Below are 15,365 nucleotides of genomic sequence, written 5' to 3'. Positions count from 1 at the left end.
GGGTCATCTTCTGCTGCTTTCCCAGGTGCATTAGCAGGGAGCTGAATCAGAAGTGGAGCAGCCAGGACTCGAACTGGCGCCCATATGGGATGCTGGCATCGGAGGCAGAGGCTTAACCTGCCATGCCAAACGTCAGCCCCAACTTTTTTTTTTTAAGATTTATTTATTAACATTTAAAAAAAGATTTACTTATTCATTTGAAATTCAGAGTTACAGAAAGAGAGAGGGAGACATAGAGAGAGGGATCTTCCATCTGCTGATTCACTCACCAAATGGCCTCATTGGACGGAGCTGGGCTGGGCTGAAATCAGGAGCAAGAACTTCATCTGGGTCTCCTAGATGGTGGGAGGGGCCAAGCACTTAGGCCATCTTCCACTGCTTTCCCAGGCCACAAACAGGGAACTGGATCAGAAGTGGAGCAACCTGCACACAAACTGGCATCCATATGGCAGATGGTGGCTTTATCCCCACGCCACAATGCTGGGCCTCCAAGATCAACTTCTTTAACCTTTTAAGTCCCAGTTTTCCCATCAATGAATAAGAGCTAATAGCAATCATTTTCTCGGGTTGAGGTAAGGATCAAGTAGAATAATGAATATCAAGTGTCCATAGTAACGTCAAGCGTGTAGTGAGTATTCAACTAATAAATACCACATATACAGGGATGAGCATTGTGGCACAGCAGGTTAATATACCACCCGGGACATCTGTGTCCCATATGGGAGCCCCTGGATTCAAGTCCAGCACCCACTTCCAACCCAGCTTCCAGGTAATGTACACCCCAGGAGGTAGCAGATGATGGCCCAAGTATTTGAGTCTCTGCCACCCATGTGGGAGACTCAGATGGAGTTCCAGGCTCCTGGCTTTGGCCTGGCCCAGCCCTGGTTATTACAGGCATTTGGGAAGTGAACCAGTGGATGGATGGAAGAGCTCTCTCTCTTTTGCTCTGCCTTTCAAATAAATGAAGCAGACTTTTAAAATTCCCTAGGAAACATATTATATCACTTCCTTAAAAAAAATATGCCTTATATATCACTAGACCTTAAAACAGTGCTTAGCACTTAATTGGAGCTCAATATGTATTTGCTGAGTAAAAAAACTTTACCAGAGAGGGAATAGAAGCACTAAGAGGCTTGGTAGTCCCTGGGTCCAGGTCCCAGCACCGAGTGGTGAAGCCGCAGTGCAAGGCCGGGCAGTCTGACTCCCAGGCTGGTACCCAGGCCTCCGTGCCCCACTCTTAGGTGTGGATGTTACACATCCATATGTACTTATTGCAGATATGTGGTCGGAGCTTTTTCGAGTACTGCTGGCAGTGAGTGGCATTCCCAATCTGAGATGCCCCATAGCTTTTCTCCCCTAAGGATGAAAGCCAGGCTGCCCAGCCAGGGCAGGGGCCAGTGGATTCTTGTCATGACCTGCAGATGAAGGACTAGCCCTGCAGCGTGGGCTCTGCTGGAGGTTTGGTGCATACACCGTCCCCAGGGTAAGAGGAACCCTCTGAGTCACCCGCTCCGCTGACAGTTACCAAGGTCTCCTTGGTGCCAGCTGCGCTGCAGCAGACTGGGAACCACTGCAGAGGGATGCATTTAAATTGGGCATCCACCGGCCGGCACTGTGGTGCAGTAGGTTAATTCTCCGTCTGCGGCCCTGGCATCCCATATGGGATGTGGCCATGGGGCTCGGGGCTGTAGCACAGTGGGCACTGGTTCTAGTCCTGGCTACTCCTCTTCCAACCCAGCTCTCTGCTCTGGCCTGGGAAAGAAGATGGCCCAAGTGCTTGGGCCCCTGCACGCACGTGGGAGACCCAGAAGAAGCTCCTGGCTCCTGGCTTCGGATCAGTCCAGTTCCCGCGGTTGCAACCATTTGGGGGAGTGAACCAGTAGAGGGAAGACCTTTCTCTATGTCTCTCCCTCTCACTGTAACTCTGCCTCTCAAATAAATAATAAAATCTTTTTTAAAAAATAAATTGGGCATCCAAGGATAAGTAGGCATTTGCCAACCAAGTGGGGCCTGAGAGTATTTGGGAAATTGAAAAGGATTGGGAGGGTCGGCTTGGTGGGTGAGAGCATCGGTAAAGGAAGTGGATAACCAGGAAGTTAGAAGTTGGGGCCAGATTGTGAAATACGCCGCCACGTAGAAGAGGCTGAATTCATGCTGTGTCCCCGAACGAAGCTGGCTCTGAAGGGGAGGCAGAACCAGCTGTAATTACAGTTGTTTGGTCTGAACCTCTCCCTTCTCACTAAAACGAGGATGATTGTATGTCTCTCTGGGTTGCACTGGGCTTGAGCTAGAATGCACGGAAGGCATTCGAACCGCGGGGCTTCGCGGGGCATAGGGCTCCCGCGCAAGGGGCCCGGGCCCCCCAGGTAGCCCGTTTTCAACCCAGGCCAGACTGGGAGAGGCCGGTGCGCTTCGTGGGAGTGGGACGACGCGGTCCCTTCCTCCGACACCACGAGGGTCGCTGGATGCCCGTCCAGGACAAAGTCTGAGCCTACCTCTGGGCAACAGGAATTGGGGCGGGTTGAGGGCGGTGAGGAGGACGGGCAGGGTAGGCCATTGCGGACACCCTGCGGATAACGGCTGTGGGTTCAAGACCAGCACCTCTCCCTGTCCTGGCCAAGGAAGGGCCAAGAGACCCCGGTAGCGGCGAAGGCCCAGGCCGAGGCTGGGAAGCCGCGCTCTTGAAGCCAGGCGGGAGCCCGCGACTCAGGGCGCGTCGGGGCGGCCGTGGCCGTGGCAGACAAGGCCCTGCAGGGCGCGGCCGACCGCGGGGTGCGGGACCGCCCCCCGGGGCCGGAGGATGAAGGAATCCGAGCGGCGGGGAGAGGGGTAGCCCGGGCGCAGAGCGAGGCGGAAGGAGAGATGGCAGGAAGCCGGGGGGAGCGAGCAGGGGAGGAGACGGGAAAAGGGCGGGCAGGAGGGTGGAGAGAGAAAGAGACAGAGAGGGAGAGAGGAGGGCTAGGGGCGGAGAGAGGGGAGGAAGGGTGCGGAGCGCAGCGGAGGAAGAGAAGGACCGCGAAGGGGACCCGGCGAGGCGGCCGCAGCGGGCACCCGGGCCGGGCCGCCCCCGCGAGCAAGGCGCCGCCATTCCGCTGCTCGGGCCGCCGCCGCCGCCACCGCGCCCGGGGGCCATGCTCCCGCCGCCCCCGCGCCAGCCGCCGCCCCAGGCGCGCTCGGCCCGCGGCGCGGTGCAGTTGCAGCGGCCGTTCCTTCGCGGCCCGCTGGGCGTGCTGCGGCTGCTGCAGCTGCTGGCCGGCGCCGCCTTCTGGGTCACCATCGCCACCAGCAAGTACCAGGGCCCCGTGCACTTCGCGCTCTTCGTGTCGGTGCTCTTCTGGCTGCTGACCCTGGGCCTCTACTTCGTCACCCTGCTGGGCAAGCACGAGCTGGTGCCCGTGCTGGGATCGCGCTGGCTCGTGGTCAACGTGGCGCACGACTTACTGGCGGCCGCCCTCTACGGCGCGGCCACGGGCATCATGATCGACCAGACGCAGCGCCACAGCTACTGCAACCTCAAGGATTACCCGCTGCCCTGCGCCTACCACGCCTTCCTGGCGGCCGCCGTCTGCGGCGGCCTCTGCCTCGGCCTCTACCTGCTCTCGGCTCTCTACGGCTGCTGCCGTCGCTACCAGGGCAAGTTGGAGGTGGCGTGAGGCCGCCTGCGCCCGCCCGGGCCGCGACCTGGGCGGAGGACCCCGCCACATCCCTCCCGCAGCCGTGTCCCTGGCCCCCTCCCCGGCCCTGCGTTCCCACCGCCGCCTGCGCCCAGGAATCCCGGCCCGTAGTTCCTGCCCGACGGCAACGCCGCCGCCCAGCGCGTGGTCTCCAGGGATCTGCGCAGGCTGCGATCCGAGGGGCGGGCGGATGCGCACTTGGAGAGGGGCCTCCTCGAGGCGAAACTTAGCGATTCTTCTTCCCCTTCCCGGCGAAGAGCGAGACGTGGACGGCCGCTGCGTAGATCCGGGGGAGGCTCCCAGATGGAAACCAGCCTCACTGCTGCGCCGCGGCCACCTCCCTCCCTGGCGCGCTCGGAAGGGCACCCTCTTACCCGGCCCCCTTTTCAGCCTTGGGAGCTGTAAAAGGTAGACGCGCGGCCTCGGCTGGCCCCGGGCTGGGCAACAGGTTTGAATTTGGCTTGGGGTCGTGCGGGCATCTTGGCAGCCTGCCCTTGCCTATCCCTCGGGGCTCTGATGCCTTGGCGGTGGGGCCCTGCTGCAGAGGTGGGGATGGGTGAGAAGGGCCCCTGAGCTGTGCCTGCGCCCCCGTGGAGTCCTCGCTCGCCCCCGCCTACTCACAGGCCATGCAGAGGGACACTCGAACCTCGCTGACCTCGTCCTGACGCGGCCTCCTCCCCGGCCTCCTCTCGCAGGCTTCTGCCGCACTCCAAATCCCAGTATCTGTTGCCTTAGGATCTCCCTATCGCGGAAGGTTAGGGTGAGCCCACCCGTTGTTTCACAGTGGGTGACTCACAGCCTGCTCTTGGGATCAGCCACAGTAAGATCAGAGCACGGTCCCAGGACCATAGGTCCAGCGCTGTGACATCAAAGCAGAGGGTGTTCTAAGAACCCCAGCTCAGGAGCCGCCTTTAAAAGTTTCATGGCCAAATGAGTTCGACGATGGTGCTAGCTCCCTTTCTTGGAGATCCACGACGCCCATAAGTGTATCAGAGACTGTGGAAGGTCCGGGTGTGAAAGCAGCCCAGGGATCAACTTTGCTGTGTTAACGGCCTGGGGCTGGACCGTATTCCAGCCTTCAGGTTCCAAGCAGCCAGGCAGTTTCTGTGTAAAGCGAGCAGAGCAGCTGCCCCTCTGCAGCCAGAGACTTTGGAGCTGGTGAACTTGAACTTTCCTTTACATCATTGGAGAAAAGAAGCCAATGCTATCCTGATGGTTTCCTAGTCTGGAGCAAAGTCAACTGTACAAGATGCTGGCATTGACCGTGGCAGCTGGCAGAGAAGGTGTGGAACCAGGGTGAATGGCTCGCCAGGCCTCCGTGGTAAGATGCTTCTTGGTTTTCCAGAAAGGGGTCATAGGCCTTTGTAGAAAGGATGGCGTCTCCTCCTTTCCCAAAAGTTAAAGGGCTTTTCTTGGGAGCAAGTTGGAGGGATGACAGTAGCAACCACAATGGGGAAATCTAACCTTGGGGAACCCTGCGGAAGTCTGCTCTTGAAAGAGTGCAGCCTTTTTTGGATCAGAAAGGATGGGTGGGGGGCATGTGTTCTTGAAACTTTGTATGTTGTAGCCGTGTTGGCATCTGTTGTGACTGTGAAGGGGGTGGAGTGGAGAGCGGGTGTGTAAGTCTGACTAAGCACTAAAGGTAGGCCTGCCGCCATGTATCCACATCTCTTCCCCATCAACTGTAGTGAGGTGTGGTGAATGTAAGCCCCAGCGCTCCCAGCCAGTACCATATACAGTAGGGGTCATAGTTGTTCGAGATAATCAGTGTGGTGAAATACACATCACACACACTTTACCACTTCGCCATTATTTTTAAAAAATATTTATTTATTTATTTGAAAGTCAGAGTTACACAGAGAGGAGAGGCAAAGAGAGAGAGAGAGAAGGGGGGGGTCTACCATCTGTTGGTTCACTCCCCAATTTGCCACAATGGCCGGAGCTGCGCCAATCCGAAGCCAGGAGCCAGGAGCTTCTTCCAGGTCTCCCACATGGATGCAGGGGCCCAAGGACCTGGGCCATCTTCTACTGCTTTCCCAGGCCATAGCAGAGAGCTGGATTGGAAGTGGACCAGTCAGGACTTGAACCAGTGCCCATAGGGGATGCTGGCACTGCAGGTGGTGGCTTTACCCACTACACCACAGTGCTGGCCCCAACTTAGCCATTTTTAAGTGTACAGTTCAGCAGCATTAAGCACATTCACATTGTTGTACCACCGTCACCACCGCCTGTCTACAGAACTTTTGTCATCTTGTAAAACCGAAACTTTGTTGCCCATTAAAGTGTTGGTAGTGTCTTTCCTCTGGGAAATCCCAGAACACGGAGCCCCCAGGGTCCCCTGAGCACTTTAGTGTCTCGCCTAGGCTGGGTCCCACTGCCATGCTCCAGGAAGGACAACTGTTCCCTCAGCTCAACCATTGGTGCCACCAGAACTGGGGTGGGCGTTGCTAGGATGCGCAGGGACCTAGGAAGCCCAGTGACTTTGCTCTTCTGTTGCAGGTTTCTGCGTTGCTGGGCCCATGGAGCTTCCCAGGGCTGATCCTGCTCACCTCCGCCAGGGCCCACTTCCTGGGCTGGAAGCACCATTTCGGCCAGGGCCAACAGCAGGAATCCGGGTCTTCCCTGGCAGCAGAGGCAAGGGGAGAGGAAATGCCCTCTGCCCAGCAGCTTCCTTGGCTTCCATCAGATGGAAGAGCCACGATGCATGAAGACTGATTGTGCCTGAACCCAAGAGAATTCCTGATTCTTCCTGTGCTCTGATTTGGACACAAGATCTCAGACACCCGGGACTGAGCTGTGCACCCTGCACCCTAAACAGTGGGTTTCATTCCAGCTTTTGTTCTTTTTCCTTTTGTCTTTTTGAAAAATCACCATCTAAGTTACATCCTCAGCTTGGCTCCAGTCCCCCCAGGACCTCCCTCCCAGCCCTCAGCCCCCCCCCCCCTGGTGTGCTCTTAGTGGTCACGTGACTTTCCTGGGCGGCAGGAGTCTCTTCCTTCCAGATGTGCCCATAGCACGCCAGAGCCCTCTGTTCTTTCAGATGTGCCTTCCCGCTTGGCTTCCAGTGGCTTGGTGGTGCTCGCCGCCACGTGTGAGATGGATACACAGGACTGCCACCATCCCCACCCCATCCCCACTCCAGGCCCTATACCCTAGAGAGGGTCACTTGACCCAGCCCAGGACTTCTGGATCCTGGGAGTGGTCTCACAGGCCTCCCCCTCGGAACACCAGGACTCAGGCCAGTCCAAGGTCACCCTGGGTAGCATTTCTACAGTGTTCTACAAAGAACATCAGAGGGAGGGGTGAGGATGGTGAGGGAGAGGATGCCAACGTGCCTTGTTCTCTAGTTTAGTGGTGATTACTAATATGCTTTTCTGAATAAAGTTTGGTTTATGTAACCTTGGCATATGTGTCTTCCATGTTGGTCGCTGCAGTGACCCTCTGTCCGGGTGCCCCCGGCACCCACCCCACTTCTGCATCCACACTGCCCTGTGGGCCACCGCCTCTGTCTCCCTGCTCTCCTCTTCCCTTCTGGGAGGGAAAGAAGAGTGAGTTCACAGATGGCCGGTTCGGTAGGGAGCAGGGGTTGCCTGAGGCCAGGACCCGGGAGGAAGGAAACTGCTCATGTCTGGCCCTGCCCGGGCTGGAGGGAATCCCGAGGCTGGCGTCTGCCTCTCAATGGGCCTCTGTTTGGGAGCCTCGCTGTCATTCTAAGCTCACAGAGACTGTGGTTGTGGTGCCAGAAGGGTCCCCATCCTTTTGCAGCAGGGGAAGTAGAGCCCAGGGTGGGGAGGCAACCTGATGCCACGCAGCTGATGGGGCAGTGTGCAGTGTCCTGGAGCCCAGGCCCCGCACACACTGTGCCGGCTCTGACCCGGCTGCCGCCTGATGCCCCAGAGGTCGCTTGCCCAGCCCACCATGCCTGCTGGCTGAGATGCCCTGGGGAGGGTGTGAGGGCAGAGCGAACAGGCAGCTCCTCCTTCCTGTGCCCTGGGCCCCACGTCTGCAGCCAGGAAATAGGATTCTCCTGGCAGATCTCAAAACTCACCGGGAACAGATCCAGGCTGGGATCTGACGCTGTGTACTTGCCACAGCCACTCTCTGCCAAAGAATGTTCCCCGGTGCAGGGCACTGCACGCACACACACCACGCCCCTCCTTTTGTGGCTTGCTTCGGGATTTCCATGATAGAGGAAATGCTACTCTGCGGAGGCCCCTTTTCCTGCTCGTGCCTACCCACGAGTTTCACACAAAGCTTAAAACAGTGGCTCCACTTCAGGCAGAGGCTGGTAGCCCTGCTGTGCTTTCCTGTAGCTCAGTGGAGCTTCCTGCACCAGAAAATGTGCTGCTATTTTATTCCCTCTCCCCAGTAGCCTTTGAAGTTGCCATGGTACCTTGGAGTCACAGCGCCCCAGGGAGGAAAGGCCCTTACCTGAGTCACCGCCTGCCTGTCATGGGACGGGGCCGGAAGGCAGATGTTCCCGGTCCTCTGCGCCTCTTTGGCAGGCTCTGGAGCTTAGGGTGGAGTTGGGCTTTCTTCCTGTAGACCAGGTGTTCAGAAATAGAATCTAATCGGGTTTTTCCCATTTAATGAACGTGTATGTGTGTGTGTGTGTGTGTGGGGGGTTACAGGCTGAAATAAGACACTGCCCCTAAGGGATGTAATGAGCCCCCTCTAAGTCTGAGAAACCCAAGGGGCTGGCTCACTGATGCCTGTTACTTTCTTGCTTTTCCAGGGGTACCGTGGGGGTGGTCATTGGTGAGAGCAGAGAATGAATGCGAGTCTGTGCAGTGGGGCTGTGGGCATGCAGGCCCCTCGGACACAGGTGGAACTCCTTCACAAGCAGGCTGCCTGTCCAGACCAACCGGCATCTCCCCCACTACCAGCTTCTTGTGCTGGTGTGTGATCTTGTGGCTTTAGATCACGCCTCCAGGGTGGGTGCAATCTCTCACTCAGAGCTGGCAGGGGAAGGGGCTGAGCCCCTGGGGAGAGCCAGACTGGTTCCAGGAGATCCAGGCTATCTTGTGTGACCTGACGGCTTTAAATCACGCTCCAGGGTGGCTGCAATCTTTCACCCAGAGCTAGCAGAGGAGAGGAGGCTGAGCCCCTAAGGAGATGGCCAGTCTCCAGAGACCCCCACTATCTCCATGAGCCCTGAGCCAATCAACATACGTATATGAAACCCCTGTCCAGCCGGCACTGTGGCACAGGTTAATCCTCGGCTTGTGGCACTGGCATCCCCTATGGGCGCCAGTTCTAGTCCCGGCTGCTCCTCTTCCGATCCAGCTCTCTGCTATGGCCTGGGAAAGCAGAAGATGGCCCAAGTGCTTGGGCCCCTGCACTTGCATGGGAGACCTGGAAAAAGCACCTGGCTCCTGACTTCAGATGGGTTCAGCTCCGGCCATTATGGCCATTTGAGTAGTGAACCAATGGAAGGAAGACTTTTCTCTGTGTCTCTCCCTCTCACTGTAACTCTACCTCTCAAATTAATAAATAAAAATCTTAAAAAAATAGAAAAAGAAACTCCCATCCAATGGGCACCCCAAAAGAATGATCCAATGAAAAAAACAAAATGAAACAGTAATGCCTTAAAACCCAGGACACTTCCTAAAAGCCAGTGTCCTGCTCGGGCACTCTGCCTGGTCTCCTCTTGGACCAGACACTTCTCTGTTGCTTGCCAATCAAATAAAAGCTTCTTTTCTGTGTAATAAAAGTTTTTGCCTCTTTGCAAATTGTGTCCCAGCTTTTTATTTCTATACTAAGCTGAGGAAAAGAATCCACAAGACTTGCTCCAGCAGCCGCCCTCCCCTCCGTGACCCGTAACAGAACACCTTCAGAGAGAAAAGAAAAACTCAAAAAGTCTGGCTAGTGTGATTTATATGTGCTTATTGTTTTGTTTGTTACCACGCTTACTTGTAAAATAAAACAGCAATATACAAGATATCCATTAAAATATAGCAAAATACACTCATTTAAAAAATCCAAACAGTACAAAGGTGCACAAAGTAACAAGAAATCATTCAACCATTCTCATCTCCTGGCCCAGAGATAAGCCATTGTCAACCATTCAGTCTCCTTCCTTACCTTTGTAACTAATCAAACATGAGCGTCACCTATGGACGCACGCATGCTCAGACACTCCTACAGCTTGCTCTCCAACTTTAACAATAATATCATTCTAACTCTGTACATCCATATGAACAGAGCTCAGGGAACGCAAGAATTTTACCAGCTCTCTTTAACTTATCTTTTAGTTCCATTTCTCTGCAAACTTTAAAAAAAAGTTATTTTCATTTTACTTGCTGGTTCACTCCTCAGAAGATTGCTATAGCTGGAGCTGGGACAGGCCAAAGCCGGGAGCCAGGAACTCTATCCAGGCCTCCCATGTGGGTGGCCAGGGACTCAAGCACTTAGGCCATTTTCCTCTGCTTTCCCAGGCGCTTTAGCAGGGGCTAGCTGGATCAGAAGCAGAGCAGCCGGGACTTTAAGCAGACCTCTGATATGGGATGTGGGTGTCCTAAATGGTGACTTAACCTATGGTGCCACAATGCTGGCAGCCCTGTGGGCTTTGAACTTTCTTAGTTCCCTTGGCTAGGGTGGGCTCTTTTTGGTGACAAGAAAACAGGCTTAGTGAGGCAAAGTGGTACACTCAAGTCTGCACCCTGCCTACTCCTATCTAGCCAAGAGTAGTAGCAAGGAAAACAGGGCCCCTGGGGTACCTGTGTCCCACTCCATAGCCAGTCTTGGGAAGAAGAACCCTGATGACTGGGACTGGTGGGGGCAGCAGGAATGAGGCAAAGAGGCCTGAGATTTGGAGTGAGGTATGCTGGGGAGGTGTCCAGAACCCACGAAGAGCCATATGGGAGTGGCCAGCAGGAGGTCTGCAAGCCCGTCTGCCTTCCCTGTTCCATGACCCCAGTCTTTTTTTTTTTTTTTTTTTCCAGGCAGAGTTAGACAGTGAGAGAGAGAGACAGAGAGAAAGGTCTTCCTTCCGTTGGTTCATCCCCTAAATGGCCACTATGGCCGGTGCTGTGCCGATCCCAAGCCAGGAGCCAGGTGCTTCCTCCTGGTCTCCCATGTGGGTGCAGGGCCCAAGTACTTGGGCCATCCTCTACTGCCTTCCCGGGCCACAGCAGAGAGCAGAGAGCAGCCGGGACAGACTGGCGCCACGAGTGGGACTAGAACCTGGAGTGCTGGTGCTGCAGGTGGTGGATTAGCTTAGTGAGCCATGGCACCAGCCGACCCCAGTCTTTTGAACTGGGTGGCTATCTGGGATTGCACGGCACCAGGGCTGTGCTGTTCCGTCCCAGCTCCAAGGGTGACAGCACCCTGCCAGAGGCAGCTCCTCTGCTCCTGCCTGCACCACCCCCTGGTGGCCCAGTTGGGAAGAGGGGGAAAGGGAGCTGACTTTCACCAGTGAGCCAAGGACACATGGGTGCCTTCTGTAACATCTCTTATCCTCTCAGTCCCGTGAAGTACCCTGACTCAACTGTGGCGGCAAGAGGCCCCCAGGGGCTGTGCCCAAGGCACTTGACTCTCTCGTGACAGAAACAATGCATTTATCCACATGTCTTGCAAATTGCTATTCACACACCAAGCCTAGTCAAGGACTTCCCAGTAGACAAACTTTTCCCGAGTCATCCAAAGACTTCATCCAAAGCCAGCCTGAGTTTTTCACAGTGAGGCTGTCCCTCTGTCCATGATGAGAAGGATGGGGAAGGATGCATCCCTCCACTCGGAGCCTCCCCCTCTCCAGGCCCCGTGCGGCACCTGACCTGTCGTGGAATTATACATGCAGAACCTGCATCTTTTGCAGTCTTGCCCTGTGCTCTGCCCCATCTCCTGTGTCTCCCAGGCAGTTAGCACAACTGGCTGATTTGTAGGTAAGGCCGGCCTGTGATGTTGGGTGAGCCTCATCTGTTATTAGTTGTCTGGTCTTGGGCAATTTACAAAAAACTCTGCACCTGCAATCTGCTGCATCCTATCCAGGCACAGCAGTGCCTGCCTCAGCAGGCACCGAGAGGCTTAGGAGACGGTGCAGAGAGCGGAGTGCTCGCTAGGGGTCTGCTGCTCTCTAGTGTCCAGGCTTCGTTTCCTAAGTCTGGTTTTTTTAAAAAGAAATATTTTATTTGTTTGTTTATTTGACTTATTTGGTAGGCAGAGATGGGGGAGGCAGAAGGAGGGAGTGAGGAGAGAGAGAACTCACATCTGCTTGTTCAATCTTCCTATCTGTGGTTCAGTGCCTGCAACAACAGGGGCTGGACCAGGCCACAGCCAGGAGCCAGGACATGAATCTGGGTCCGCACGTGGGTGGCACAGACCCATCCACTTAAGCCATTCACCTGCTGCCTCCCAGGGTGTCCATGAGCAGGAAGCTGGAACTGGGAGTGGAGCCAGGACTCGTACCCCGGCACTCTGACACGGGATGCAGATGTCCCAAGAGGTGCCTGAACCATTGTGCCGAATGCCCGCCCATCCTGAGCTTTTCTGCCAAGGCAGCGCCGCAGGCTTGCAATTCCTGTTCGCCTTGGATCCTCCCTGAGGTCCTTCTGTGCCACCTCCCCTTACAGCCTGGAAACAGCTGGCTCTTGCCATCATGTCTGGCAGCTCCTGGTCTACCTGTGGAGGCCTCGGGTGCTTAGATGTCTGTAGCAGAAGGTTTGTCCCCGATTGTATTTAGGCCAGAGTTAACCCAGGCAGAGAGGGTTCCCGTGACCGGTGAGTGCTTGCTCCGGGTCCCCAGCAGGCAATTGTGTACCTGGGCCTTTCACAACCTGATTTGCCTCACTTCCCGGAACACCCTGGGCTGTTTATCCGCCTGATGCCCTCTCCTCCCAGTCAGGCTAGGAACTGGAGAGCTTACTGGATTTGTTTGTTTTCCTTTAAGTTAAATGGACGCAGCATCCTGGCGACCTCAGTGTGGGTTGCCGGCAGCCAGAGGTGGTCCTGACTGTGGCTGTGATGACAGCATTGACGACATAAACAGTAGTGAAGATTACACAACGTCCCTGTCCTCTGGTGCGCACAGTTTACAAAACAGCTTTACATTCATGGTTTCATCTGATTTGCCAATCAACAGATGATGATAACTGCATTCTGTAGATGAGGCTCAGATGTGGTGGTCCAGATATTACCTTGTGTTAGCAAACTGATTTAAGAGGGTCTGCTGTGGGGGAAGGTGCAGGGCACTGCAGTTCAGGTGTGGTTTGGGACACCGGCACCCCACATCTGGGTTTGGGTCCTGGCTCTGCCCCAGCTTCCTGCTAATGCACACCCTGGGAGGTAGCAGGTGACGGCTCAAGTAGTTGGGCCCCTGCCACACAAATGGGAGAGCAGGACTGGATTCCAGGCTCCTGGCTTCAGCCTGGCCCAGATCTGGCTGTTGTGGGCATTTGGGTGTGAATTGTCCGATGGAAGTTCTTTCTCTCTCTTGTTTCTCTCCCTGCCTTTCAAATAAAAACAAAATTAGTAAAATGAAGCATGTAATGTGATGAGTGGTGACACAGGTGGACATTGTGGAAATACACAGCCTCGCTCCCAGGGCCTGCTTGGCCACTGGTTCTGCCTTCCCTTTCCTTCCCATCTCCCACCCCAGGTGACCCTGACCTGCTCTCTGCGACTCCCAATTAGTTTGTGTCTTCTAGAATTTTCTCTGAGTGGAATGATTGTTACAGTTTGTGCTCTTTTTGGAGGGAAGGTGGCTTATTTCACTCAGCATAATTATTTTGAAATTTATTTTTGATATTGTGGCAATAATAGATCATGCACTTTTTTTTTTTTTTTTTTTTTTTTTTGGACAGGCAGAGTGGATAGTGAGAGAGAGAGAGAGAAAGGTCTTCCTTTGCCGTTGGTTCACCCTCCAATGGCCGCCGCACCGTGCTGATCCGATGGCAGGAGCCAGGTGCTTCTCCTGGTCTCCCATGGGGTGCAGGGCCCAAGCACTTGGGCCATCCTCCACTGCACTCCCTGGCCACAGCAAAGAGCTGGCCTGGAAGAGGGGCAACTGGGACAGAATCCGGCACCCCAACCGGGACTAGAACCCGGTGTGCTGGCGCCGCTAGGTGGAGGATTAGCCTAGTGAGCCGCGGCGCCAGCCAGATCATGCACTTTTATCACTGAGTGTTATTTCTCCGTGTGGATAATTTGCTTATCCACATATTGGTGAACATTGGTGCTGTTTCAAGGTTTTGTTATTGTAAATAGAGCTGTTGTGAACATTTCTGTACAAATCTTTGGATAAAACTTGTACTTCTCCCAGGTCGATTACTCACATAAGTGTGGTTCAGTCATGTGGTAGGTTTCTTGTTTTTTTTTTTTTTTTTTTTTTTTTTTGGACAGGCGGAGTGGACAGTGAGAGAGAGAGAGAGAGAGAAAGGTCTTCCTTTGCCGTTGGTTCACCCTCCAATGGCCGCCGCGGCCGGCGCGCTGTGGCCGGCACACCACGCTGATCCGATGGCAGGAGCCAGGAGCCAGGTGCTTTTCCTGGTCTCCCATGGGGTGCAGGGCCCAAGCACCTGGGCCATCCTCCACTGCACTCCCGGGCCACAGCAGAGAGCTGGCCTGGAAGAGGGGCAACCGGGACAGAATCCGGCGCCCCGACCGGGACTAGAACCCGGTGTGCTGGCGCCGCTAGGCGGAGGATTAGCCTAGTGAGCTGCGGCGCCGGCCCGGGTTCTTGTTTTTCTTTTTAAAAAGATTTTATTTCAGGCCGGCGCTGTGGTTAATGCCCTGGCCTGAAGCACTGGCGTCCCATGTGGGCGCCAGTTCGAGACCCCAGGCTGCTCCACTTCTGATCCAGCTCTCTGCTATGGCCTGGGAAAGCAGTAGAAGATGGCCCAACTCCTTGGGCCCCTGCACCCACGTGGGAGACCCGGAAGAAGTCCTGGCTCCTGGCATCAGATTGGCACAGCTCCGGCCATTGCTGCCAATTGGGGAGTGAACCAGCAGATGGAAGAGCTCTCTGTCTCTCTGTCTCTCCTCTCTCTGTGTAACTCTGACTTTCAAATAAAATAAATAAATCTTAAAAACTTTATTTCTTTATTTGAAGATCAGTGTTATATAGATAGATGGCAAGAGACAGATCCTCCACCCACTGCGTGTTCACTCCTTAGATGGATGCAACAGCCAGGGTTGGGCCAGGCTGAAGTCAGGAGCCAAGTGCTTCATCCAGATCTCCCACATGGGTGCAGGAGCCCAAGCACTTGGGCCATCTTCAGCTGCTTTTCTCAGGCCGTTAACATGGAGCTGGATGGGAAGTGGAGCAGCCGGGACATGAACTGTCACTCACACAGGATGCCAGCACCGAAGACAGTGGCTTAATCCTGTACACCGCCATGCTGGCCCCAGGTTTCTTGTTTCTAAACTGGTCATATTCCAGATGAGATTTGGGGTGTGTGTGTGTGGTCTTGCCTGATGTTTATAACAGGGAGCATAATTTTAAATTCATAGGATAAATTAGGAGTTTTCCATATTGTTTTTTGCTTTAGAATAATGTAACTATACTATCATTTTATTGATGGGTTTGCTAAAATTTGCCTACAAAATAATCTGGGCCTGATGCCTTTAAAGAAATCTTTTATTTTATTTAAGATTTATTTATTTATTTATTTGAAAGGCAGAGTTACAGAGAAGCAGAGGCAGAGAGAGAGAGAGAGTCTTTCACCTAATGATTCACTCCCAGATGGCCACAAT

At 54.7% G+C, this 15,365-nt stretch overlaps 1 protein-coding gene across 1 annotated transcript; it reads left to right on the top strand.

Annotated features, from left to right (window-relative positions):
- The first annotated feature begins 2,916 nt into the window (after positions 1-2,916).
- MARVELD1 (MARVEL domain containing 1) lies at positions 2,917-7,072 on the top strand. The gene is made up of 2 exons (XM_008270305.5): positions 2,917-4,995; positions 6,174-7,072. The coding sequence occupies exon 1, from the start codon at positions 3,132-3,134 to the stop codon at positions 3,651-3,653; it is 522 nt and encodes a 173-aa protein (XP_008268527.1). The 5' UTR covers positions 2,917-3,131; the 3' UTR covers positions 3,654-4,995; positions 6,174-7,072.
- Positions 7,073-15,365: the final 8,293 nt, after the last annotated feature.

Source organism: Oryctolagus cuniculus, chromosome 15, assembly GCF_051225735.1.
Source record: "Oryctolagus cuniculus isolate XC-2025 breed Fujian yellow rabbit chromosome 15, ASM5122573v1, whole genome shotgun sequence".
NCBI lineage: Eukaryota > Metazoa > Chordata > Mammalia > Lagomorpha > Leporidae > Oryctolagus > Oryctolagus cuniculus.
The sequence above is the reverse complement of the archived record's forward strand: the minus strand, read 5'-3'. Positions and strand labels throughout refer to the sequence as shown.